The sequence below is a fragment of the Sebastes fasciatus genome, chromosome 1 (genome assembly GCF_043250625.1).
Source record: "Sebastes fasciatus isolate fSebFas1 chromosome 1, fSebFas1.pri, whole genome shotgun sequence".
Lineage (NCBI taxonomy): Eukaryota > Metazoa > Chordata > Actinopteri > Perciformes > Sebastidae > Sebastes > Sebastes fasciatus.
In genome coordinates, this window is record NC_133795.1 from 891413 (window position 1) to 917921 (window position 26509).

Sequence of the window (26509 nt, forward strand, 5' to 3'; positions counted from 1 at the left end):
GCTTTAGAATCCATGTGAAGCTCTTGATGTTTGGTTTTAAAGCCGTTAACGGCCTCGCCCCGCCTTATTGGTCCGAGATTTTAACTCTCCGCGAGCATAACGGGGCTTTGTGGTCATCTGGTCAACTTTCTCTAGAAGTCCCGAGGTGGAGGTAGAAGCTGTGGAGTGATCGCTGCTCCTAAACTCTGGAACCAGTTCCCCCTGATATACACACTATCACTGACCTGCAGTAGTGCTCTTTAGATCTAAGCTCACTTGTTTTATTTAGATTGGCTTTAATACCTCATAGTGCTGTGACATTTTCCCTATGCTTTTTATATGTTGTGTTTTTATTCCTGTTACTTCCTGATGTTAATGTGAAGCACTTTGGGTACCTTTGGGTTGTTGTAAAGGGCTATACAAGTACATGTCGATATAGACACTTAAACTTGAATCATGAAAATGACCTTCAGTATATTCTGCAAATCCATAAATCACACTGTGACTGTAAACCAACTCATGCCTGCTCCTAAAACGATCTAATGTGAGGAGTCAGAGTGTGAAACATGTTGATGTGAAGTGAAATATAGAAACAGGACTGTTATGGAGGCAGGACAGACTGGAGGGAAATGAAAGAAGGAGTAATGATGTGAAGAGAGGAGCAGAGAGGGAAACATCCAGGTGAGAGGGAGGAGGGAGGCCAGGTGTTGAGGCAGAGCAGAGAGGAGACACAGATGGGATGGAGAGGTAGATTTCTTTCATCAGAATCAGACACAATCCCAGCAGAGCAAACTCAGGGATGACTCAGCAGAAACACTTCATAAACTACCAGGAGAGCCAGCAGCGAGATGTCAGCACACAACTTTCTACTTCAGTAATACTCTTTGAACTAAACCTGCATCACTGAAAATAAACATCTCATTTATCACGTATAAAGCAACAACAGAATAATAATCAATACTGTTTATGATAAATCTTAAAATGTCAGACTTTAGATCAGAATGTGATTCTTCCTCTACAAATGAAAAGTCACATTCATAAGCATTAAAGCCTGGTTTATGGTCGCCGTAGTGAGGCCGGCGCGTGTGCCAGAAAATGATGTATTGCGGTTTTCGCGTGGTGCGCGAAGGCTCACTTGTCGCGGTGCTTAAATAATAAATCGTACACCAACAACTTGGCAAAAAAAAAAAATTAACAGGAATTACAATTCAGAAAATTGAATAGATCGGCCCCATTGTCACCGATACCTGATCCAGCTATTTGAGTCAGTAGCGGCCCGATATCCGATCCGGTATCGGTATCGGTGCATCCCCAGTAATAACTATAATGTTTGGTGGTGCGTACGTTGGTGTTTGGTGTTACTACTGTTGCTTATCCACAGAATATTTTGTTTCTATGCCTCTTGGCGTTTCGGAGCATATTGCAACCAAGAACGCGCTGAGCATAAACGCCTCTGCTCGTAGCGTGCACGCCATCTACTGAGGCCCGCCCTGCGATGTCTCGGGCAAGTATAAACAAAGCTTAAGGGGCTGGGAGCTCTTTGGAGACGCTGTGTTTCATTCAGCTGAGGAGCTTCGGTTGCATCCGGTTGCTATGATACGGAATATTCACGGAAGTAAACATGTCGGCACGAAGTAGAGAACTTTTCTCTGGATGAAGGGAAGGCTGAGGCTCGTAGGGAGAGAGGACGGACCCGCTGGTCGATGTGGGTTCGTGACATTTTGTGGTGAGTACGATCGTTTGGTTCAGATTCCGATTCCACATCTTTATTATCTCACACGAGGAAACTAGTTTGGTCCAGTGCTCCAGACATGAGGACAACATAAAGTCCACCGTAAAAACAATAAAAACAATATCATAGCATAAATAAGACCACAACATATTTCATAATAAAAATAAACTCTTCTGATCTTAGTGGCAGGCTATTGGTCCCGCCCCTCCTCCGCTGCGATTGGACGACTGGGTAAAACAGAGACAGAGACGAGCGCAGCGTTTTACCCAAAGATGAACATCTTCAACTCTCTGCGACCTGAAAAAAGTTCCTCACGGTATCTTTAAACTTTAATTAAAGTAGATTTCAGCCAGACTTTCGAGGATGCTAGACGTGGACGTGTAGTTGACTGACGGGTTTTTGTCTCACCTTCCCTCCAGGACACACCAGCCACAGTACGGGTCGTGGGCCAGCAGGCAGGAGTGGCAGTCCGGGTGCTGCTGGCATTCAGCCACAGGCCTCTTCTGCAGCTGGAACCAGGACAACACAATCATGTTCAGTCGTGCAAAACCAGGCACACTAAGCTCCCAGAAATCTGATTAAAATGAATAGGTGGCCCACATTTTCCAGAGGAACAATGCAAAATGAAAATATGGTCATTAGAATAATCCTAACTACCGGCTGCTGCTCTGGAAGAGGAAGAACTGGGGCAGAAACAACAGAGCCTAAATGTTCTCTTTAGCTTCATTAATACAACACAGAGACTGACTGTAATGTTCTTCATCTCCATGTGTGTGTGTGTGCATGTATACCATGTTGTGAGTCATGATGAAGAGATGCTCCTCTTTCTGGTCCAGGATGAGATCTGAACTGATGGCTGAGTTCTGCTGAATGGAGATGACGGAGTACTCCTCCACTTCGCCGCCCGGCCCCAGGAACACCTGAAGAGATGAATGTTGGATTATATAGTGATTGAACAGACTGAGCTGCAACTCAAAACGTCAATCTATTTAAAACGTCCTTGTGTTGTTCCTTCATCTTAAATGAGAACGTAAAAATAGACGGTTTCATTATTTTTCCTTCTGGCAATTTTCACAACCCCGTTATGGCTCATTATAAAGAGTTAAAGAGGAACTAAACCCCCAACCCAGATTTAACAGCTGGAAACCAAAGTCCATGTAAATGGGTGTTTAATAGTGTTACTGATGGATTCAGGTCCAAACCTTCACATTTTAGTGCAAAGGATTTGAATTCTACACATTGTGTTATGAATATGGATAGTCTGCTGTTGCAATTGAATTTTGCTGTTGGCTGATCTGGAGAAAGGTGACATATATATATATATACGCAGCTCTAGTACTGTACGCAGTACTAGTATCTGTTATTGATTTGTTGTTAATTGATTCATAATAATAAATATATACATACATTAATGCATAAAGCAGCAGATTAGTCCACTCCCATGTTGATAAGAGGATTAAATACTGGACTAATCTCCTTTAAGGTTCATTTAGAACAGATAAAAAATGTGAGATTAATTTGCGATTAATCGCAATTACATATTTTAATCGACTGACAGCTCTACAAATAACACAAACTAAATAAAATAAAGTATAAGACAAACCCAGGTAGGAGGAGTGGGAATGTAAGACAGAAAGTTGAACTAGAGTAACCGTTGCATACTGGCTGCACAAACCTCCTCTTTCTTCCACCATGACGCACCGAGCTGACCTCAACCAGACAAACATTCAGAGGTGGAATCCTGACTGCTCAGCACTACGTCTTCATGCAACCGTTTATGAGACTGGTGAGGTTTCAGCAATTAGACTCCCCCTGAAGCCACACTGGCTCCTGTGTCTAGAACACCAGCTTAACTTCATTTAACTGGCTTGTTATTCCCAGTAGCTGCAATTAGCCAATCACTGTACACCACGTTTACCTGCCAGAGGCCTGAGGTCAACAACACTGGGAGGAGGTCAAAACATGACATTAGATTACCGTGTCTCAATATATAGAAACAGCGAGGATATGAAGTCAGATGTTGTCATCGCTCACCCTTACTTCAGTCAAAACCAAAGTGGTATCTGACCTAGTTTTCAACCACTCAAAAACTGATAAAATGATCAATAATCCCACATTAAGACACCGAGACCTTGAGGAACACCATAGAAAGGTTTCTGCAAGAACTAGTGTTGTGTAAAGGGTTAATCAACGAAGCCGTGTAATAAGATCAAATATCATTTCTGGCTGTAATGTTTCCTCATCTCTGGCCATAGTTTCTTTCACGTAATGTCAACAAAGCGTTGGAACGCCGATACAGACGGCAGATAAGACGAAGAATCAGAGGTCACGTTTACTTGCCAAGATAAGGAACTACTGGACGGTGACTTGACGGAGAAGAACAGACAGGAAGCTCTGTGAGGTATTGTGAGAACTAGAGAGACCTCACAGATCAGCTGGAATCTAAAGAGGAGAGCTGTTTTAATAAACCGCTGAGTGTCTGAAGTGATGGAACAACAACAAGCACACAGTAGAGAACCTGAAGAACGCTGCCAAGCTCTGTTCAGTATCAACCGCTCAGAGAGGAGGCTCATGTGTCACGGCTTCCAACTACAGTAGAGCTCCGCTAGGACCGCTCTGCTGGGGGTTATTATATAACAGCAGAGGAGACGGGGACATAAATCAGAAATAATGAATGAATGTTCTGCATGCCAATCACAAGTTATCAGTCCATCAGCAAAAATCAACTCAGAATCAACGAGTTAGAATCCTTTTAGTTGTTGTGATTGTTTTTAATTCTGATTGTATTATTCTTTTGTCGACCCGTCAACCCCGTAGGAGGAATTAAAGGTAGCGTTGGTAGTGCTGTCATACTTGCAAACTGGCGCTGTACGGCGTCTATAAGCTCTACTGTTTCCACCCGGACGGCTATAGAGCTACACCTGATGTCGTTTCCCGGTGGAAGAGTTGCTCGCGACACCGCCGCAGTGCCCAAAGTCGGGCTTTGCTCGACGCAGTGGCGCTTGCCGTTAGAAATACCGTTGTTGTGTTTTATCTGAAAGGACCTTCAATGAGTGAGAGACGGGAGAATAATGGAGAGAACTAAGAGAAAGAAATACTGAATAAAAAGTGATGATTATTAGTTTATACCAGAGATTCACACCAGAGGGGAGACTTACTCAGTTTTCTTTCCTGAGAATTAAAAGTAAAATTAAAAGTAGAACTATATAACATCAAAATGCTGTTGCAGTGTACTTATTATTCATTTATTTTCATTCTTTAATATCACCAGAATGCAGGAAACCCCCCCCCTCCCTGTTTTTAAGGTCTCAAGTAGGTGGTCGTGTTCTTTAAATAAATGTTTGGTTATATTTGTTGTTTCTTTACATCTCTGACAAAAAAAAAGAAGAAACTTCCGGTCTCTGTTGTTGCAGGACGGTAATAAACCGTCTGATCACTGAATTCAGCCTGAATGAGATGATGGAGTGCAGGTTGACAGATGATGGAGGTGTGAATGTGGCGGTGGAGTGACACAGCTCTGCTCCTAGCGAGCTTACAGCTAACGCCTGCACAGTCGGTACTCTGGATGTTACCGACAAATCAACACAGAGAGCTCAGACGAGCCGATGGCGGTGGCGGCGGCGGCGGCGGCGGCGGCGGCGGCGGCGGCCATATCTGCACTAAAGACACAAAACCTGCTTTTCCTTCTGTCGGAACATCTGAACATACCTCCATACAACATATAGACATATCTGAGTAATAATGTCTAGGTTTATTTTTGGTGTCACTTTAATTATGACGGCCACTAGAGGGCACAGAATGACTGGGAATGAATGAATGAATGAATACATGAATGAATGAATGAATGAATGAAAGAATGAAAGAATGAAAGAATGAAAGAAAGGAAAAAGAGGAAAAACATCTTTGTTGTGATGACATGTTCTCGGCTCCACAAGGACAGAGAGGAAGAAAGAGAAAGAGTTCTCTCCCTGTGTTCTGTGCTCGGTGGGACCAGCAGGTGAAGAGTTAAGAGCTCAGGGAGCCACCAGAGTGTGAGTTGAGTTGTTCGTCGTTGGCGGATGCAGTCAGACTGACAATGTCTCCATTAACGCCGGTGACATTGACACGGACGCCGTCTGTCTGCCGTTACGACCGATAACTCTGCATCACTCTGAATGAGCGTCTCTGTTAGGAAGTGCACGTGTCTGCCGGTCAGCGATGACTGTGCACAACACAAAGTACGGCGCTCCGCTATCTGGTCCCAGCGATGTGTTTAGCTGGCTCCGGCTCCGTGTGACGTAACTGTACTAGAATACGTTAATGGCCGTCATTGTGCTATTTCTGCGTGTGCACGGGGGGGGGGCCCCGACCACAAACCACCATTGAGAAAAACACGACACAAAGAGCCGTCTGTGTGGAGGCGAGCTCTCCATCTGTAAACTCCTGATCATGGAGGGGCCTCCCCACAACCTCCCTGCTCTCCACTCTCCACCCAGCTCAGTCCACCTATTACTACATCTAATAAATACAACCAGACCAACACCTGCTGTTCTACACACGCCCAGCTGACGGGTTCCAGTCAACACACATACTGTACTGTACGCCTGCTGTCCCGTTTGGTTTCTCTTCCACATCAGGACGTTCCTTCCTGTCTGGCTGAGCTCCACCGCCACACATGATGACCCCGCGGTGACTCAACCGGGACGCCGCATTCAACCGCAGCACCTGGGACATCAGACCGACAGCCTCGTTGAGGACAACGTCATTTCAGAGGAGCTTCGACCATCCAGCTGAACGCTCACAGACTCGGTACGGACTACGGACTCATTTCTAGAGAGTGCCCCCCCCACGCCCCGGTGCCAGCAGGGACGTCCTCTTTAAAGCAGAATGAGCTTCTGTTGTACAAGGAGAACTTTACTACTTCCTGTCCTCCATCCTGGAGCTGAACCACAGCGGAGGAGTGGAGGGGTCAACAAAACCTTTTCAAATCTTTTTATCAGCGATGGGTCAATGGTCTTAGAACGACAGAGGCACTTCTCTTCATTTACTGGATGAGTTGAGTTAGAACAACAACGGGACAATCTACCAAACCCTCTGACAGTACATTCCTCTAACAACGAGACAGAGACATAACGGTACCAGGACTGGGCTCCTGTCTGCGTCTACACACTGAGACGATGTTAGACCTCCACTGGTTGGCACGTGAACAGAGAGCGGCCGGCGTCTGGAGGTGAACAGAGACAGGTGGACGTCCGCTGGGTCATCTACCACGTCTGTGCAGGACGGATATCAGAGTTATCTGAGAAATACATGTTACCCAAATACGGACTGAACTCTGAACGATGACTCAAGTCGTTAAGTATGCCAGACGATTACTTCATAATTCAGCAATAACAGCTCAATCTCTGCATAACATCACAGTTAGCACATAGAAGTACACCTTGTTAGTGTGTGTGTGTGTGTGTGTGTGTGTGTGTGTGTGTGTGTGTGTGTGTGTGTGCGTGTGTGTTATAACCTGTGACCTCATGTTACCTTGTGCAGGTTCCCCTTGGAGTCTCCCAGGAAGGCGATGGTATGTCCCGCCCTCACGCTGACGGCCACGGCGGTGAGACGGGCGGACGGGCTGTCCAATATGGTCTCCGCTTCCACGGGCATCCTGCTGGCCATCGGGCTGGGGGTGTGGTCAGAGCCGCAGGGGTACGCATCCAGAGTGTTCTGGTGATGGGGACACGGGAGAGGAGGGTCAGCCGGTGTTAGGGATGTCCAGAACTAACCGTCAACCGACATTAAGCATTTTAACCGATTAATGCTATCGGTTAAAACGGTTAAAAGAAACGTTAATAATTAACTCAAAAGCTGAGCGGCTCGTCTCTTTAAGGAGAAAAGCTTGAGCGGAGCGGAGGAGTTGTAGTTTAGTAGCATTTATTCACCGACAAATAAACTGAACACTGCTACACCTACGTTCACAGCTAGAACGCCACCAACAACCTCACACTCACCACCAACACACACACACACGACCAATCGTGTAACTTCATCACTGAGTCAGTCCCCTAGCGACGGTCGTTTGCGTCCACCAAAAAGACGGAGAGAAAAAGAGTGAGGGCTGAGAGGTGAGAGGGCGAGGTGAGAGGGCGAGCGGTAGAAGAGACGGACACGAGGCGGTGTTGTAGAAAAATTAAAAAAGTGATTTTCTGATTGTTTCACGGCGGTTACGTTTTAAAGCACAAATAAATAACCATCAGACACTCAACAGATGATTTACTGTGGCGATGGACGCGCTTAGTTTCATTTCATTCATTACATCCAACGTGCAGCAGTAAACATCTGGAGCAGTAAACATCTGGAGCAGTAAATATCGGTGCAGTAACACAAAAACGTTGATTTTTTTGCAGCGTGTTTTTTAGATGTAGCAGGCGACACACTGACCTGCAGGCTGCACAGTGAGTTCACCGCTGAGATTACCAGCAGCCTTCGTCTCACGATGCTTTTTCAAACGTCAGCGGACTCATTTGCCTGATCTTTGTAGATCTTTAGACCGCGGTGGAAACGCAGACAACAGTACGCTGAAGGAACCTTTTAGTTCCTTGAAAAGTAGTTTCAAACAAGCAGGAACTTCTCGGTGAACATGTCACGTCATGTCGTCGGGTGACATGAAGATCAGACGACACACGGCGTGTTGCGTGTGAAATGTAAACTAGAAGTGCATGTGTTGTGCAGAAAGAAGCCCTTGAAGGGATTTGTTATTCTCTTCTCAGCATGGAGGCCAGTAACCAGGAATAAAACAGCAGTGTTCCTGTGGTGGTCGGTGAGATCCCAGCACAGTTCACTGTGGTTGAGGTTTGGGAACAACCTATCGGTGGATTCCAGCGACTGCTTCAGAGCTTACAGACTATCTGTTGTTGCTTCCAGCGTTCGGCAGCAGGGACTCTTTGCTCTGGCGGCAGAGTTGTTGTTCTTTGTTCCGGACTATTTATTTTTCCACAACCATGTTTTTAAGGCGAGGTCACAGCTTTATCATCGGTCATCTCAACAATAGGAAGTAAAGGCAATGAACCTGAGAGCTCTGCTCCTTGTTTCTGATGGATGTCATGTCGTCGGCTGCTGTGTTGCTATGAATGGACTCCTTATTTGGCCTGCTCTGGAGGAATACACGCCGCTGGTATACGGCACGTTAAACATGGTTGTAATGACAGAGTGTTCAAACAGCTGGATGTAAGTCTCAGTGAGTATCGATGATGAAGTTAACCATGAAGAGTGAAGGACGGTGCAGACGGCCACATCATGAGAACCCAACCATTAGAGGACAACAAGCAGGGCCGACTGCACGCTAAGAATAGACCCAAACTACATTATGACTACTGAAATAGTTATGAAGTTATGACATCCGGTCCAGGAACACGGGCTGGAAGCTTAAAGGGAGACACCCCAGGCAAAAACAGGGTTTCCATGCACCGGTCAGTGTTGAGATTTTGGACTATTTAGCTTCTATAACACGTCTTCTCTCAGACTAGTGGAAAGAAAACATCCTAAATACACATTCAGGTGTTTAGTTTACTACTTTGTCTATTTGTGTCTGTAGATTTCTCCTAAACTCACCAAAAGTTACCGTTAGATGATGCTTCATTAGCATATTTATACTAGGGCTGTCAAAGTTAACGCCATAACACAAATTAGTTTTAAAGCCATTAAATTCTTTAACGCATTAACGCAACTTTTGATTTTTAGGTTGTAGCGGCTCAGTTTTAAAGCTAAAGTGAAGATCCTGGTCTCATCTGAAACTATAAAACCTGATGAATCCATCGGTACCAACCATGTCAGACTAGCTGGTCATGAAGGAGGTTAAATAATGCTCTGAACTGACACTAAATGTTGGAGAGGAAAAACTGGCATGTCCATTTTCAAAGGGGTCCCTTGACCTCTGACCTCTAGATGTGTGAATGTAAATGGGTTCTATGGGTACCCACGAGTCTCCCCTTTACAGACATGCCCACTTTATGATAATCACATGCAGTTTGGGGCAAGTCATAGTCAAGTCAGCACACTGACACACTGACAGCTGTTGTTGCCTGTTGGGCTGCAGTTTGACATGTTATGATTGGAGCATATTGTTTTATGCTAAATGCAGTACCTGTGAGGGACTGACTGACTGACTGACTGAAAATGTTGTTAAAGTTGCATTTGGGCCACTAGTATTTAGTATTTAGTATTTAGTATTTAGTATTTAGTATTTAGTATTCAGTATTTAGTATTTAGTATTCAGTATTTAGTATTTGTTATTTGGAGTCCTGATCATCAATAACAAAGCAGCTTAGAGTTCCTGTGAGAGTCTGTCTGGTGCAGACGGAGCGTCCTGATGAAGAACAGCGATGAAGCTGCTTCGCGGTTGTTTCTGTTCGGCGATCTGAGATCTGAGATTTGACATCTTAATGACTGTAAATCTCTTTTCAGCTCTAAATCTCTCATCACTGTTCCCCCTCCGGCCATACGGTTTGTTTTGATTCCCCTTTCACTTTCAAAATCATATATTCACATCTTACGGAGGACGGAACCCGCCAACATAAAACATAAATAAATAACTAAATGACTCAATAAATAAATGAATGTCATTAAATATAGCAAAAATAATATTAAAAATGAATGTAGCTATTAATTAATTGATAAAATGTGACATAAAATGATATTTTGTTGTTTTAATTTGGTGCTTTATTTATTTATGATGACACACGTTGAGTGACAGCTCCCTCATTTGCATAATTAGGCAGAAATGCATAAAAAAATTAAAAAGAAGTGTGTAAAGAAAGAATACAGAAAAAAATAAGTTTGGGGTAAAAAATAACGGGTGAGATGCAAAGGGAAAATCATGCATAAATAAATAAATAAATAATGCAAAAAAAAGCAAAAAAAATTAATTAATTAAATTAATCAATTTATGTCACATTTTATCAATTAATTAATGGCTACATTCATTTTTTATATTATTTTTGCTATATTTAATGACATTTATTTTCATTATCTAGCCATTTATTTATTTATTTTTTATTATGGCAGGTTCTGTCCTCCATAACTTCTGTCCCGTCCACCCACCATTCTCCTTTTCTTTCATTCTCCTGCCTCTGATTTTCTGCTCCTCTGTAATCCGTGACCCTTAATGTCTTGTTCTCTTTCTCCTTGTCTGTGCCTGGTGTGTCTTTATCCGTCCTTGTCAGGCCTTGTTAAACATTACCCTCAACCCCACCCCACTAAGTACGGCTAATGCCGCCGATCGATCTCTCCCTGACCAGCAGTTCTATTAAATTACACCGCCCTGCTACCTTCTCCCCTGGAGACAATCCGCCGTACGCGGCTGCACAGGTTGAAGGGTCAGCGGCGCTCCGTGTCCTCAACACGGGAGGAAGTGATAATGGAGGAGGATGTCAAACGAGCCCTCCATGTCCATCCAGATGCAACGTTTACATGCAGTAAACACCTTAATGCACGCACATGAACGCTGCACATCCAGAGAGGGTCAGTCTATTAAATCGCTCCTCTACAGCGTTATATATTACATTATATATTATATGTAATTATATATATTACATTATATATATTAGTGTGTCACAAAAATGTCAAATTAAATGTCATCCTCTCTGATAGAAGTGAGTCTCTGCTGGAGGACAGAACTGGACAGCTTCAGATTATTCTGTTCAGTCAGTCACAGAAAAGATTAAATAAGAACTTTGCATTAAAAGAAATAAAAAAGGTTGTCCCCAGATAATACATATAATTATTCATTTGGGCAATATATTTAAAGCCCAATCAAGATCTGAATATAAGGTTGCTAAAAAATACATCGCAAAGCTAATTTATGTTGGAAAAAATAATATCTACAAACCAACAACATGTAGCACAAAAACATTTTTTGGACCTTTCTTTTGCATTTTTCAGACTTTTTTTCAAGTCTATTTGCTCTAGTGAAAAGTGGGACTATATGAAACATTAAATAAGCTCTACCTGTCTTATATATTTCAGCTTCTAATTAATTAATTCCAATATTTATTCATTATTTTCCTTTTGTGTAGGTGTTTTCTTTACTTTTTGTTCTTTTTTTGTTTTCATGTCATCATATTGTCATGTTAGTTATGTATATTTCTGTGTGTCTAAAGTCTGTTCTGCTGCCGCCACCCGGTCCACAGCAGGACATTACTTTGCTCCCGTGCAGTAACTCCTGTCTGTTTCTGCAAACTGGTGCCGACCGTCATCTACTGTAGGTAATACACTGACTATGGAGAAGAACCTCTACTGTAGGTAACACACTGACTATGGAGAAGAACATCTACTGTAGGTAATACACTGACTATGGAGAAGAACCTCTACTGTAGGTAACACACTGACTATGGAGAAGAACATCTACTGTAGGTAACACACTGACTATGGAGAAGAACATCTACTGTAGGTAATACACTGACTATGAAGAAGAACATCTACTGTAGGTAATACACTGACTATGAAGAAGAACATCTACTGTAGGTAACACACTGACTATGGAGAAGAACATCTACTGTAGGTAACACACTGACTATGAAGAAGAACATCTACTGTAGGTAACACACTGACTATGAAGAAGAACATCTACTGTAGGTAACACACTGACTATGAAGAAGAACATCTACTGTAGGTAATACACTGACTATGAAGAAGAACATCTACTGTAGGTAACACACTGACTATGAAGAAGAACATCTACTGTAGGTAACACACTGACTATGGAGAAGATCCTCATACAACCCCACTGAGAAACACCTGAACTATCTCTTTCAGTTCCTCGCTGAAGTGTCTCAGTGGTCATTCGTCTAAGTTCAGAGGTCAGAACCACATCCTCTGAGGTAGTTCAGGATCAGGCTACATGGGCTGTGTTCTAATCCATTCCAATCACTTAGTGCTCATTAGTTCACACTGGATTGTCAGTAAAAGTCCTAATAACTAACTATATGACACAAGTACATTCAGTCTGTTGAACTCACCTCCGGCAGGTTGGCACAGTTGGATTTGACTTCATACTCGATGTAGGCCGCCTCCAGTCCCTCTTCTTTACCCATCTGTGTGTAGCACAGGTCTCTGGTGGAGTTGATCCTGAGGTCCACATCGTTGAGGTTAAACATGCAGAGCGCCGAGTCCTCGCTGGGCCGAGTAGATGAAGCCAAACGAGTGGAGAAGACACCGAGAAGAACCTCCGAGCCCTGACTCGACACGCCGTCCTCGGTGAGCCCGAGCCGGACGGCTTGTAAGAGGTTGTAAATTTTTCCCGCTCTGGAACGGCACGTCAAGGGCACCTCCACGTAGGAGTAGTAGGCCTGGTCGTCCAAACAGACACGAGAGACGTAGGTGCGGTACTCGCGGGACTGTGACTTCAGGTCCCGCCTGTAGAAGAGGAAGTACACGTGCTGACGGTGTGCGAACGATGACACAAAATGATGGTCGTATTCCGAGAGACGGCCGGCCACGGCCAACTTGGCGGTCTCCTCGTAGGAAAAAATGGGAACCTGGGCGAGGACGAGGTTTCGTGTTGAAATAGGAGGGTGGCTGCTGGTGTAACCGCGCCCAACAAACAGGACGGGCGGCCTGTCAGGATGAGAGCGAACCACGAGTCCCACGGTGCTGACGTTGGGGTGGTTAGCTGCTACGTACTGAGTATCCACCGGCTTCTCTGTAGAGAAACGGACGTCGTTCACAGACTCCAGACCACGCTTCTGGCAGATTCCTTGGTTGACGCTCCCGCAGGTGATGAGCTCCATGGAGTACGGGTCGACCAGCAGGAGCTTGTTGTGGTTGCTGGTGGGCCTGGCCTGAGGGCAGTTACTCACAGTTACAGGAGGCAAACACTCCCGACTGTCTGTGACGGGTCCGGTGTCATTCTGAAGTGCAAGTCGGAGGAATGGATCCAACTGGAACAGGTGATCTCGGGCCCCGATGTAGACCCAACCCTTGTCGGGGTCGGGGTGCAGGGCCAGGTGCTCGAACAGAGTGTCATTCCGGATAAAGGTGGGGTAAAGACCGGAGGGGGAGGAGTCCGATCCCTGGACAACACCACTAGGCGATGAGGTGAAGGGCCGGCCGACGGCCAGCAGCAGGAGACACAGCAGCGTTTGGACCGCTAACGCTGAAAGACGACGCACCATCCCCGGAGGCATGGCGGCAGAGCTGAGGGACACAAGACGGGACACAATGTTAGAGAGGATGTCAAATGTCTTCATGTCACAGACCTCCAAACTGATTTATGACGTCATGGATCCCCATGTGATCACGTGTAATGTAGTATTCATGTGGATTCCTGTCTATACTGTAGAGCTCCAACACCTAGTCCACTATTATTCCATCGACAGATTCATAATCCTCAACGATTTCTTTTTACTCGTATCGGTGCTCGGTATCGGAGAGTACCCAAATGGAAGTACTCGTACTCGGTCTGAAATAAAGCGGTATCGGTGCATCCCTTAAAAAAATTAAGTAAAAGCTCTTTGCTGCCGTCAGACAGACAGACAGACAGACAGACAGACAGACAGACAGTCAGACAGACAGACAGACAGACAGACAGACAGTCAGACAGACAGACAGACAGACAGACAGACAGACAGACAGACAGACAGACAGACAGACAGTCAGACAGACAGACAGTCAGACAGACAGACAGACAGTCAGACAGACAGACAGACAGACAGACAGACAGACAGACAGACAGACAGACAGGCAGGCAGGCAGGCAGGCAGACAGGCAGGCAGGCAGGCAGGCAGACAGACAGGCAGGCAGGCAGGCAGGCAGGCAGGCAGGCAGACAGTCAGGCAGACAGACAGGCAGGCAGGCAGGCAGGCAGGCAGACAGTCAGGCAGACAGACAGGCAGGCAGGCAGGCAGGCAGGCAGACAGTCAGACAGACAGACAGACAGACAGACAGACAGACAGGCAGGCAGGCAGGCAGGCAGGCAGGCAGGCAGACAGTCAGGCAGACAGACAGACAGACAGACAGACAGACAGACAGACAGACAGACAGACAGACAGACAGACAGTCAGGCAGGCAGGCAGGCAGGCAGGCAGACAGTCAGACAGACAGACAGACAGACAGACAGTCAGACAGACAGACAGACAGACAGACAGACAGACAGACACAGACAGACAGACAGACAGACAGACAGACAGACAGTCAGACAGACAGACAGTCAGACAGTCAGACAGACAGACAGACAGACAGACAGACAGACAGACAGACAGACAGACACAGACAGACAGACAGACAGACAGACAGACAGACAGACGTCTTCTGCAGTCGGCTGCACATGAAACACGGAAAATTACAAATAAACTTTGCAGTGAAGTGAAACTGTCCTGCAGCCTTCAGCATCAGCCACTCAGTGTTGACCGGCTCGCAGACTGTGGAGGCAGGCCGGTGTGTTCTGGTATACAGGCCACACGTTTCTCTGCAGACCACAACGGGCCAACATTGGTTACTGAGAACCTGAACTGACTTGTGGACCTGATCAACGTTTGACCCAGTTTGACACGTGTTGTATAAGAAAAGCTTCACTGTTTCTATTTTTATTATCTATGACGATACCAAGTGGCATTCAACTAATTAAACAACCTCTGGAGGATACCTTAATCAGCATAACACATGATCTGATCCATCTCAGCCATCGGCTCCTCACCATTTGTTTCCAGCGGTGTTTCACAGAGGCATGTCACCTCTCGACCTCCCAGCAGCTCGGGGTTAACAACACATCCTTCTGGACACAACCTGCAACACAAAGGAAAGAAGAGAACATGCATCAGTATACTTTATACCGGGGGCTCTCACAGTGTTGATGACTGAACGACAATTTATGGAGCCGGCATACCATTCACCGAGATCGCAAACTTTAGCTAACATGCTAATTAGCCCTAGCACTGACGATGACAGAACGTGATACTCACAAGGAGCCGCTGGTCGCCGTGCAGCCAGGAGCCTTCTACAGGTTGTCGTCCCTTTAGGTTTCTAAATACTCTAGTCAGTATACTGTAATACCTCGTACCGACACTACTACGCTCAGACACCCGCTGTGATTTACCGAAGGGAATGCAGAGATGACACACCTCACCCTAAAGGACATTAGACCAAGCCTGCGTGTTTGCTGCAAACACCTGGTGTGTGTGTGTGTGTGTGTGTGTGTGAGTGTGTGTGTGTGTGTTTGGCATCGCTGCCGTCCACTAAGAGTCGTGGGAAGCTCCTACCCATTGAGATTCCTGTCAGACCTGTGTCTGACGGGCTACATCCGTTTCTGCGTGTTAAAGCTCTCAGCAGAGGCCAAGTCAAGTAGTGTCAGTCCAAGAGGGCTTTCAGTGCCGCGCACGGACACACACACACACACACACACACACACACTCGGTCCCAGTATTCAAGCCTCCCTCATTGCTAGGATACGAGGTACAAAACCATCCGAGTCGCTGCCAGAACAACAAGTTGCTGTGAGGTGAGAGAAGCTCCTTGAGAGAGAGAGAGGCTTGTTTGAGCACCTGAATCTGTGTCTTCCTCTGTGAGATACGGCGATCATCATTCAGCAGTCAGTTATGACACCACACTCAGTCCATATACAGTAAACCCTCTCATTATCCCCCTCTTCTTTCTATCCACCTCTCCTCCTCCATCGCCTCACATCTCTCTGGCACAGCAGCAGGATTATCTCCTACGAGTTCAGGCGGATCTCCAGAGGACTTATCCAAAAAGGAGGTTGGGAAAAAAGACAGACAAACTGAAAAAGACACTATTCACCCCTCTGAACGGACACACACACACACACACACACACACACACACACACACACACGCACACGCACGCACGCACATGCACACACCTCTTCAGCTGCCACACTAGGAGCTTTAGAAAGCCGGCTTTGTTGGTGGCAACCTCCTGTATGTGGGAACGAGGGTAAAGGCCTGGCAAGAGGCCAAACATGGAAAGAAAGGACCTAACCCCCCCCCACACACACACACACACACACACACACACAATTCACTAGAGCACAATAATTATGATCATTGCTATCTATAGAATTAACCCTTCCTAAGTCCCGCCCCTCTGCGCTCTGTGCTCCAATAAGAGTTGAGCACGCTGGGAACCCGGCAGAACCTCGGCCACCGTTCCTCTTTCCTGTTATACTTCGATATGCTGCGTCCGTTCAAACATGAAGATGTAAGTCACACTTAGGATCAGTCTGAAACCAAAACACAGACTTGATCCTTTGACCCCCGGTGTGGGGGGGGGGTTCTCAGTACTTTGTAAAAAGCTGCAACTCCTGAACTCAGTCGTCAGCGTGTCACGACTCTCTGGTGGAAAAGGCGCTTTACGGCGGTGTGCAGATAATCCTGAGAGCGCCGCGGTGCAGAGCCTAACGGAGCAGAGACGGGAATGACTGGCATGCTAACTCACAGAAACACTAGTTCAACAGATACAGAGCTTCTCCTGTTTCCTCCTCTATGAGCACGGGGTCGTCTTCACCAACAACTCTCAGAACGAGCCGGCCGTCGCTCCGCTCGTCCGTCTTAATCTGCTATTTGCTGAAAGCTGCAAATCAAATAGCCAAAAACGACAGTAGACCGGGCTGCCGTCACTCCGAGCCGACCTCAGCTGGAAGAGGTTTCTCTCTCCTGCAGGGAATAATCTAATCAGGCTCAACTTCATTCAGAGTTTCAGACACATGAGAAGCAGAGAATGGACTTCTGATTCAATTCTACAACGTTAAAAATCACATTTCACCTCCGAGTGGAAGTCGGTTTTTTGTGGCAAAAGGTCTCAGCCTGATGGAGGAGAGAGGAGGAAATGTGTGTCTGCTCTGGAATTACTTTATCTAAATGTTCCTTTACTTCCAGGTAATGGACTCCACCTCGCTCCGGCCCGTCTGCACAAACAGAGAGTTAACTCAGTTCATGACTACAGGAGGTATTCCACCAACAACACATATAGAACATGAAATAAAGCTGGTAGATTGGTCATGACATGGGTACAAAGCTCTTGGTGTGGAACCACAGACTGTATATAAAGATGGACGACATGACAGCTCCCCAATAGTGAAGCCAAAACATCTGGATGGCCCCCTGGTGGCCGCTGTATAGTAGAGCTCATAAACCCGCCTCCTCCATGTTAGCGGACGGGACATGAGCCAAACTAAAAGGTCAAAGTACACGTCAGATATAAAGATGCTTTCTGTCATTTAGGTAGTTCTCACCACGCTGATATATGTTCAGGTGTTCATTCTACAGATCAGTCTGGTTTTAATTAGTTATTTGATGCTATAAAAGGGGACGGACGGTAAACTAGAGACAGTGAACGCAGCATCGTAGCTGCTAAGTTAACGCTCCCGGACGGTGAACTGGAGACAGTGAACGCAGCATCGTAGCAGCCTGTAGCAGGTGGACGGGACCAGCCGGGTAGAATCCCTCTACGATCAACAGACCGACCGACCTACCGACCTCAACCCGCCACAAACGGACCGGAGCCGGAGCCGGAGCTGCAGCCAAAAGACTCCACAACACCACCCGGCATTCCTCAGAGCCACATTCAATTGAGCCATCATCCGCTTCATTGAGCTCAGCCTTTCATTCATTCTCAATTCAACCAGCCGATCCTCTGGAGGAGACAGAGGGACAGCAGCGGGGGGGGCTGGCAGAGGGACATTAGAGGACAGAAACAGGGTTACAGGAAGACAATGGTGAGAGGGGAAGACGGGGGAGGACAGAAGGGGGGAGACGACCAGCGAAAAACGCCACAAACAAGCGCTGGCAGTTCAGTGCTCGCCGGCCTCAGCGCTCGCAGGCCTCAGCGCTCGCAGGCCTCAGCGCTCGCAGGCCTCAGCGCTCGCCGAGTCCTGATGGAATGTGACTAATGATAATAAGAGAGAGAGGACGGGGGGGGGCATTAATTCCAGTGTCTACCCATAATGCCTCATTCAACACCCTCATTGGCTGTACGAGGGGGAGGGGAAATAAAAAGCATGTTTCTAATTAGTGACATGATTGTGAGCATAAACACACAAACGTGCACGAGCACACGCACACGCCTATAATGAGAAGTCCCTCCTCTGTTCACGTTAAACAAATAAACACACCCCAACAAGAGGAAGCAGTGAGAGAACGCAGCCGTCTGCCATCAGTCACACAGATTACACCCACATCAACACAAACGGCGTTTCCAGAGGAGGCTTTAGTGTCCGTCAGCCTCCTCCCGCTGCTCCACAACACAACGAGGACCGCCGTGATAGACAAGCTGTACAGTAGGAGGAGGGACAGCGGGGGTTAACAAAGATATCAGACTACAGAAGCCTGAAGGTCCACAGACTCCGTCCTTTCCACACTTCCCATTCATTGTCTATGCAAGCAGCCGTGCAGCAATGCATTCTGGTAGCGTGGCGGCACGATTCGAGAGACGGAGCGTCACGTCTCCCGCTCCTCGTTTGCATCAAGTTGAGGTCTCGGCTACTTTATGCTCGGAGCTCAGAGATGGAGGAGCAACCGGTTGATTAGTGTTTGTCTAACGTGTCTCCATGACTCCATCCTTCCTCCATCTTCACTACAAAGTAAAACCTAACATCACTAGTTCTTCCTGCCCGTCGGCGGCCATGTGTGTTTACACTAAAGTCACGTTTGATCACCAGAGATTTGGTGAGATTTCTGTGTTTTTTAGTCGTGACTCTTGTTGTTCCTGTCGGTTCAAAGCGGATGTCTCACGGTAAAGCAAAGAACGGAAAATATTCTAATTATAGCGTCCATTTAAACTGATATTGTCATGTCCTGCTGCCTCCGTCCACAGCAGGACATGACTCCTGTCTGTTTCTCCAAACGTGCTGACCGTCATCTACTGTAGGTAACACACTGACTATGGAGAAGAACCTCATATAAACCCCACTGAGAAACACCTGAACTAACCCTTTAATAAGCATGTGCAGAAGTAGCCGTGTCAGGACAGCCTGCTGGAGCTGGAGCTGGAGCTGGAGCTGGAGCTGGAGCTGAGCTGGAGCTGGAGCTGGAGCTGGAGCTGGAGCTGGAGCTGGAGCTGAGCTGGAGCTGGAGCTGGAGCTGGAGCTGAGCTGGACAAGCTCCAGCTGACAAGAAGTTATTTATAGAGAAACCCTCAACAATACCCGCCCATCTACAAGAACACATTCCTCCTCGGCTGATGAACTTCAGACAGAGGGCAGCGAGGAGGACAAGGAGGAAGAGGAAGAGGAGGAGGAGGAGGAGGAGGAGGAGGAGGAGGAGGAGGAGGAAGAGGAAGAGGAGGGGGAGGAGGAGGAGGAGGAGGAAGAGGAAGAGGAGGGGGAGGAGGAGGAGGAGGAGGAAGAGGAAGAGGAGGGGGAGGAGGAGGAGGAGGAAGAGGAGGAGGAGGAGGAGGAGGAGGAGGAGGAGGAGGAGGAGGAGGAGGAGGAAGAGGAGGGGGAGGGGGAGGGGGAGGAGGAGGGGGGAGGAGGAGGAGGGAGGATGAGGAGGGAGGATGAAGAAGAGGAAGAGGAGGAGGAGGAGGAGGAGGACGATGAAGAAGAGGAGGAGGAGGAGGAGGAGCAGGAGGAGGAAGGGGGGAGATCATCATCCTGCGCTCTCTTCCGGAAAACTTCCTTCCAGAAATGAAGACCTAAAAGTCCCTCAGTGACCCTCATCAGGTCCTTTTAAGGGATGAAGTCCCTCGGTGGCAGGACAGTGGTCTTTCCTGGACATGTCTCAGTGGTCAGAGGAGAGCCACTTGTCCCTGAGAGGAGCTGGGGGTGGGGGGGTAAAGGAAGTTCCCATGGCTGTTAAATTTTATGGCCCTGAAGAAACCACCCGGGGTGACAGAGGTTGAGTCTGGATACACGACAGGACGGATATCCGGGTCTCAGGGATCAGCTCTACGTTTAGGTGGAACTCTATAGCGCGTCCACGCGTCTCTTTATTCCTCATCATGAATCAGAGCTGCTCTCTGCTCAGCGGGACGACGTCAGACGTTGTACGTGTCACACAAGTCTCTAAACTTTCATTCAAAACGCCACAACAAATACGAATTTAATAAAGAAAACATAGATTTATGATTTATGATTTGATATTCATACACACCAGAGACAAAAGAAGACAGGTCGTTTTAACGTTCTCATTTCCTTCCATCTTCCTCTTCAAAATTAAACTACAACTTTAAAGGTCCCATATTTTAAAAAGTGAGATTTTCATGTCTTTTATATCATAAAGCAGGTTTAATTGCTTTATATAAATACTGTTAAACTATCAAAACGCTCAATATACGGAGAAACACACACACAGCCCGTATTCACAAACTGTGCGTTTGAAACACGCCGTCAGGATTTCTGTCCATTTGTGATGTCACAAATATACAATATTTAGACCATTACACGGTTTTAAACGTAAACATTCTAAATGTGTCCCAGTTTATTTCCTGTTGCAGTGGATGTAAATAACTTCAGCTGACAGGAAGTAAACATGGACCCAAGCTGTTGCCTAGCAACGCAATTCCATTGCAATTCCGTTGTAATGCACTAAAACGGAGCGTTTCAGACAGAGGGTGAATACAGGTATATTCAGACACACAGGATGAGGAAAATAAAGGTGTTTTTGAACATCACAGCATGTAAACATGTTCTAGTAGAAACACAAAATACAAGTATGAACCTGAGAATGAGCCGATGTGGGGCCTTTAAATAATAACTCTAACTCTTTGACTTCATTTCCTCATCATTCAAGTCAATAAACAAACAAGATGGTTCCACCAGCTAGAATCTGTCTAATCAAATGGAAAATAAAATACAATTTTACAGTTTAAACTAGGGCTGTCAAAGTTAACACCATAATTCTTGTTAATGCAAATTTGTTTTAACGCCACTAATTTCCTTAACGCAACTTGTGATTTTTAGGTTGTAGCAGCTCAGTATTAAAGCTACAAAATTAAGCGTAAGTTTGGAGCGTTATTTAGGCCCCAAACTGCATGTGATTATCATAAAGTGGGCATGTCTGTAAAGGGGAGACTCGTGGGTACCCATAGAACCCATTTATATTCACACATCTGGAGGTCAGAGGTCAAGGGACCCCATTGAACATGGACATGACAGTTTTTCCTCAACAAAATTTAGCGTAAGTTTGGAGTGTTATTTAACCTCCTTCATGACCAGCTAGTGTGACATGGTTGGTACCGATGGATTCATCAGGTTCTCTAGTTTACTATGATGTCAGTATCTTCACTCTAGCTTTAACACTGAGCTGCTACAACCTAAAAATCACAAGTTGCATTAATGCGTTAAAGAATTATTAAAACGTTATCACGTTAACTTTGACAGCCCTAGTATTTGCATAAAGCAGAATATTTGTCCACTCCCATGTTGATAAGAGTATTAAATACTGGACGAATCTCCTTTAAGGTTCATTTAGAACAGATGAAATATTAATTTATGATTAATCGCGATTAACTTTGGACAATCATGTGATTAATCACAATTAAATACATGAATGGATTGACAGCCCCTCGTTTAAACACAATAACACTATCCCGGTTACAGTTTCTATTATTGGCAGCAGTGTGAAAATATTCACTTGAACAAACAAAGAAAGGAACTCAGACAGATAAGAGATGAGCTGCAGTAGTGCTCGGAGTCAGGCCACCCTGATAACGGGGCACGTCTGTGGTGGAATTAGACGTTACGGAGCATCAATGAGAGCGAGCAGCGGGTCATCAGGGCTATCATAAACACTCACAGCTGCCAGACAGGAAGCTACTAAAGTCTGTAGAGTTGATCTGGATCGTAACTCAGACGCAGACAGGTGCGGCTGGCGGCGCACACACATCATAAAGCATCGACAGCGGCGCAAGCAATAACTTTTGAATGCACTCAAGCAGAGAAGTAATAATGCTTCAGGGTAAGTTATAACTCACATCATCCACTCGGACACTATTTGTCTTTGAGACAAAGTGTTGGTGGTGCCTTCGTCTTCTCCACGCTGGAGACTGAAAAAGACCAAAACAGTCCAGAGAGTCATGGTGGCGAGGCAGGTTGATGCAACAGATTGGGGCGTGTGCCGGCGGTGAGCGTCTGTCGGCCTAGTTTTGACCGTGTCGGAGGCTTTTTGGCCGATTCAGCATGTTGAAGCTCGTCGGTGAGAGAAATCACTCTGATTGGCTGTTCAGCTTCAACGAATCAGCGCACGAGAAGAGAACAGGAAGTGAGGAAAGCCAACGAGGGAAGTCAAGAGGACACACAGAAGACTCTTCTCATGTTTCATCTTCATCTCATCTCATCGTTTCAAAACACGGATAGTTTCACAGCAACATGAACATCTGGAATGAAGCTCCGTGGTGAGTGAGAGTGGTGAGAAAACGGTCGGCAGACGCCGCTTTGTTTCATGTACGCATCATAACAACGGCTTGTATATCCGCCGTACTCGGTCTTCCTGTTTCCCTTTTTGAATGATGAATACAGACTACCGCCGCCTGCTGGTGTGGAGAGTTATTTCCTTTCACCAGGAGCAGAACGTACGTGGTAGCCGGCCTTCGTCTTTGCGGTGTGTTCAAGTGCAACTCTTTGGCCTTTTTTATGTCTTCAGTTTATTACTGAATGAATACATTGAGATGTGTTTGCCACCAGGAGATCATGTTCATACCTGCCAACCCTCCCGATCTTCCCGGGAGACTCACGTTTTCATCGCTCTCACACAGTTTTCTTCCCGAGGTCACAGTTCTCCCGCATGTCTCCCGATTTACAGACATTCTTCACATCTTTTAGTTCTCTCAACATGTTTCAGGCGCTGTACAGCGTGTATAAGCCCGATACTGTTTCCACCCGGACGACAACAGAACTACATCAATATGTCTTTTCCTCGGTGGAGGAGAGCTGCTCGAGACACCGCGCCGCGGTTTGAGCTGCGCTCGCCGCACGTCACAGCAAAGCCGGCGTTGGCGTGGCACAAACGGGTTTCAAAGCTCAGTGGAGCCGTACAGGGAAATTGAAAGTACTAAGAGAAAGAAATACTCTACCAGGAGTGTGTGTGAGTGTTTCTGTTCAAATATGAACTAATGTGTGTGTGTGTGTGTGTGTGTGTGTGTGTGTGTGTGTGTGTGTGTGTGTGTGTTTCTGTGTTGGACATACAGTAGTTGCATGGCGTGACCTCTGCACCACAGAGGGTTAGACTAAGTATAGAGCGGTGTGTGTGTGTTGAGTCCTAGTGTATAATTCCATTGTTGAGGGCAGTCTCTGTGGACGGCAGCCGTCCAACGAGACACTCACATTGACACAGAGTAGAAGGGTGGGGACGCACAGAGAGAGAGACACCTCCTCACACAGGTTATCATTACCACCTTAACACGCCGAGACTCTCTCTGGGACTCTGCATTTAACTGCTTAGAGGTCGGAGCGGTTCAGAGAGGTCAAAGACGACAACCACCACTCCCCCAGACGGCAGGAAGACACCCGGGACCAGGTGAGGAGGTCATCAGCCAGAGGTGGAGACTTCAGGTCAGAAGTCAAATGTAAGAGTCAGAATGGGCTCTGAGTGGGGATGTTCTTAACCGATAACCGACCCTCGTTAACCGATTATTAACCGTTAACCGGCAAGATTAGTGCCTCGCATGCAGCGATGTAGCTCTTCCACCAGGAGCTCTGCCGCTCCACCGGGAGCTCTGCCGTTCTACCGGGAGCTCTGCCGCTCTACCGGGAGCTCTGCCGCTCTACCGGGAGCTCTGCCGTTCTACCGGGAGCTCTGCCGCTCTACCGGGAGCTCTGCCGCTCTACCGGGAGCTCTGCCGCTCTGCCGCTCTACCGGGAGCTCTGCCGCTCTACCGGGAGCTCTGCCGCTCTACCGGGAGCTCTGCCGCTCTACCGGGAGCTCTGCCGCTCTACCGGGAGCTCTGCTGTTTATTGACACAAACGTGTGGCTACAGCCTGCCTTTATTATTTACTTCCGTTTCTATTGGTGGAAGAGAGATCTGTCGTCAACACCAGCGGAGCCTGAGCTCTGTAAACTGCCCCAACACTGTCCTCTGACTACAGAGAACAACAACATACAATCTGGGTGAAGGTTTGTTGTTATTACTGAATTGAAATCTGCAGAAAGGATAAAAGATGAGCCTTAGAGATACAGTCAATGTCTCAGCATCACTTCTAGTCACACATCATATAAAACAATAAAACGTTATGGCTCTGAGAAGACAACAGAAGCTTCCGTCTGAGTGTCTCTGCTGCGCTGGACTGTGACGTCAGCTGTATTCACGCTCAGATCAGTACAAAGTCACCGTCTGGCTCTAACTTGCTGGGCAGGGTAAAAACAAATATGTGAGAGAGTGCATGTGTGTGTGCACACGCTGGTGTTGGTGCACATTTGTGTTTTCATGAGGCAATGCCTTCACCGGCAAATTACAGCTTGTGTTTTGACATGCTGATTATGGCGGGGAGAAGTATGCACACATTATCAGAAAGAATGCAGAAAGTGCTCTGACGGAGAGGAACAGGAGGAAGGACCACAGCTATTTTCACTTTTTATCACCAAGTTCCACAGAAGCAGTAACCTGTAGGAGGCTGGAGGACGGAGCTACCGCTGCCTCGGACCTACAGCTGGAGATACAGCACTTAGTGAGCTGGAACCTTCTGATGCACAAGATGCTGAGTTGTGATGTTAAACAGGGGTGGTACAAAATATCTATCCACCTATGTATCGCAGTTATTTATTTTAACGATTTTGAAATAGATGTTTTAACACCAGAATCGATATATCTGCTTCATCTGAGTCTATGTGGAGGTAGAAGGAAGTTACCGCTTTTATTGTGGTAGTCTGAGTAAGGTGACGTCATATCCGTTCCGTATCCGTCAACCAAAACAAACCTCAGAGAGTCTAAAACGTTGTAGGGTCGTCGTGGATACGACCTGCACCCTCCCATGTTAAATCCAGCGTGGTAAACACTACACATCCAGTAAAGGATGGAAACACTTTGGGTTTCACACATTGACAGGAAAAGCAGAGCTAAAGCTGCATGCTAACTCTGTCACGGACAGGAGACGTTATGGTATGGAGGTAACGTTATGGTATGGTGGTAACGTTATGGTATGGAGGTAACGTTATGGTATGGAGGTAACGTTATGGTATGGTGGTAACGTTATGGTATGGAGGTAACGTTATGGTATGGTGGTAACGTTATGGTATGGAGGTAACGTTATGGTATGGTGGTAACGTTATGGTATGGAGGTAACGTTATGGTATGGAGGTAACGTTATGGTATGGAGGTAACGTTATGGTATGGAGGTAACGTTATGGTACGGAGGTAACGTTATGGTACGGAGGTAACGTTATGGTATGGAGGTAACGTTATGGTATGGAGGTAACGTTATGGTATGGAGGTAACGTTATGGTATGGTGGTAACGTTATGGTATGGTGGTAACGTTATGGTATGGAGGTAACGTTATGGTATGGAGGTAACGTTATGGTATGGTGGTAACGTTATGGTATGGTGGTAACGTTATGGTATGGAGGTAACGTTATGGTATGGAGGTAACGTTATGGTATGGAGGTAACGTTATGGTATGGAGGTAACGTTATGGTATGGAGGTAACGTTATGGTATGGAGGTAACGTTATGGTATGTAACGTTATGGTATGGAGGTAACGTTATGGTATGGCGGTAACGTTATGGTATGGAGGTAACGTTATGGTATGGAGGTAACGTTATGGTATGGAGGTAACGTTATGGTATGGTGGTAACGTTATGGTATGGAGGTAACGTTATGGTATGGAGGTAACGTTATGGTATGGAGGTAACGTTATGGTATGGAGGTAACGTTATGGTATGGCGGTAACG

The 26509-nt window shown here is 46.4% G+C and overlaps 1 protein-coding gene across 4 annotated transcripts in view; it reads right to left on the reverse strand.

Moving 5' to 3' along the window:
* The window catches only part of plxnb1b (plexin b1b), a 129492-nt gene that overhangs the window by 42759 nt on the left and 60224 nt on the right, over positions 1-26509 (reverse strand). For 3 of the 4 annotated variants that reach the window (XM_074617917.1, XM_074617092.1, XM_074619561.1), the window contains exons 3-7: positions 15369-15457; positions 12694-13870; positions 7223-7405; positions 2503-2631; positions 2120-2220 (exon numbers count right to left, since the gene is read on the reverse strand). In XM_074617917.1, the coding sequence (XP_074474018.1) occupies positions 2120-2220; positions 2503-2631; positions 7223-7405; positions 12694-13860 (1580 nt within the window). In that variant the 5' untranslated portion in view covers positions 13861-13870; positions 15369-15457. Of the gene's footprint in view, positions 1-2119; positions 2221-2502; positions 2632-7222; positions 7406-12693; positions 13871-15368; positions 15458-15633; positions 15774-26509 lie in introns of those variants that run through there. The other variant, XM_074618734.1, reaches the window with a different exon arrangement.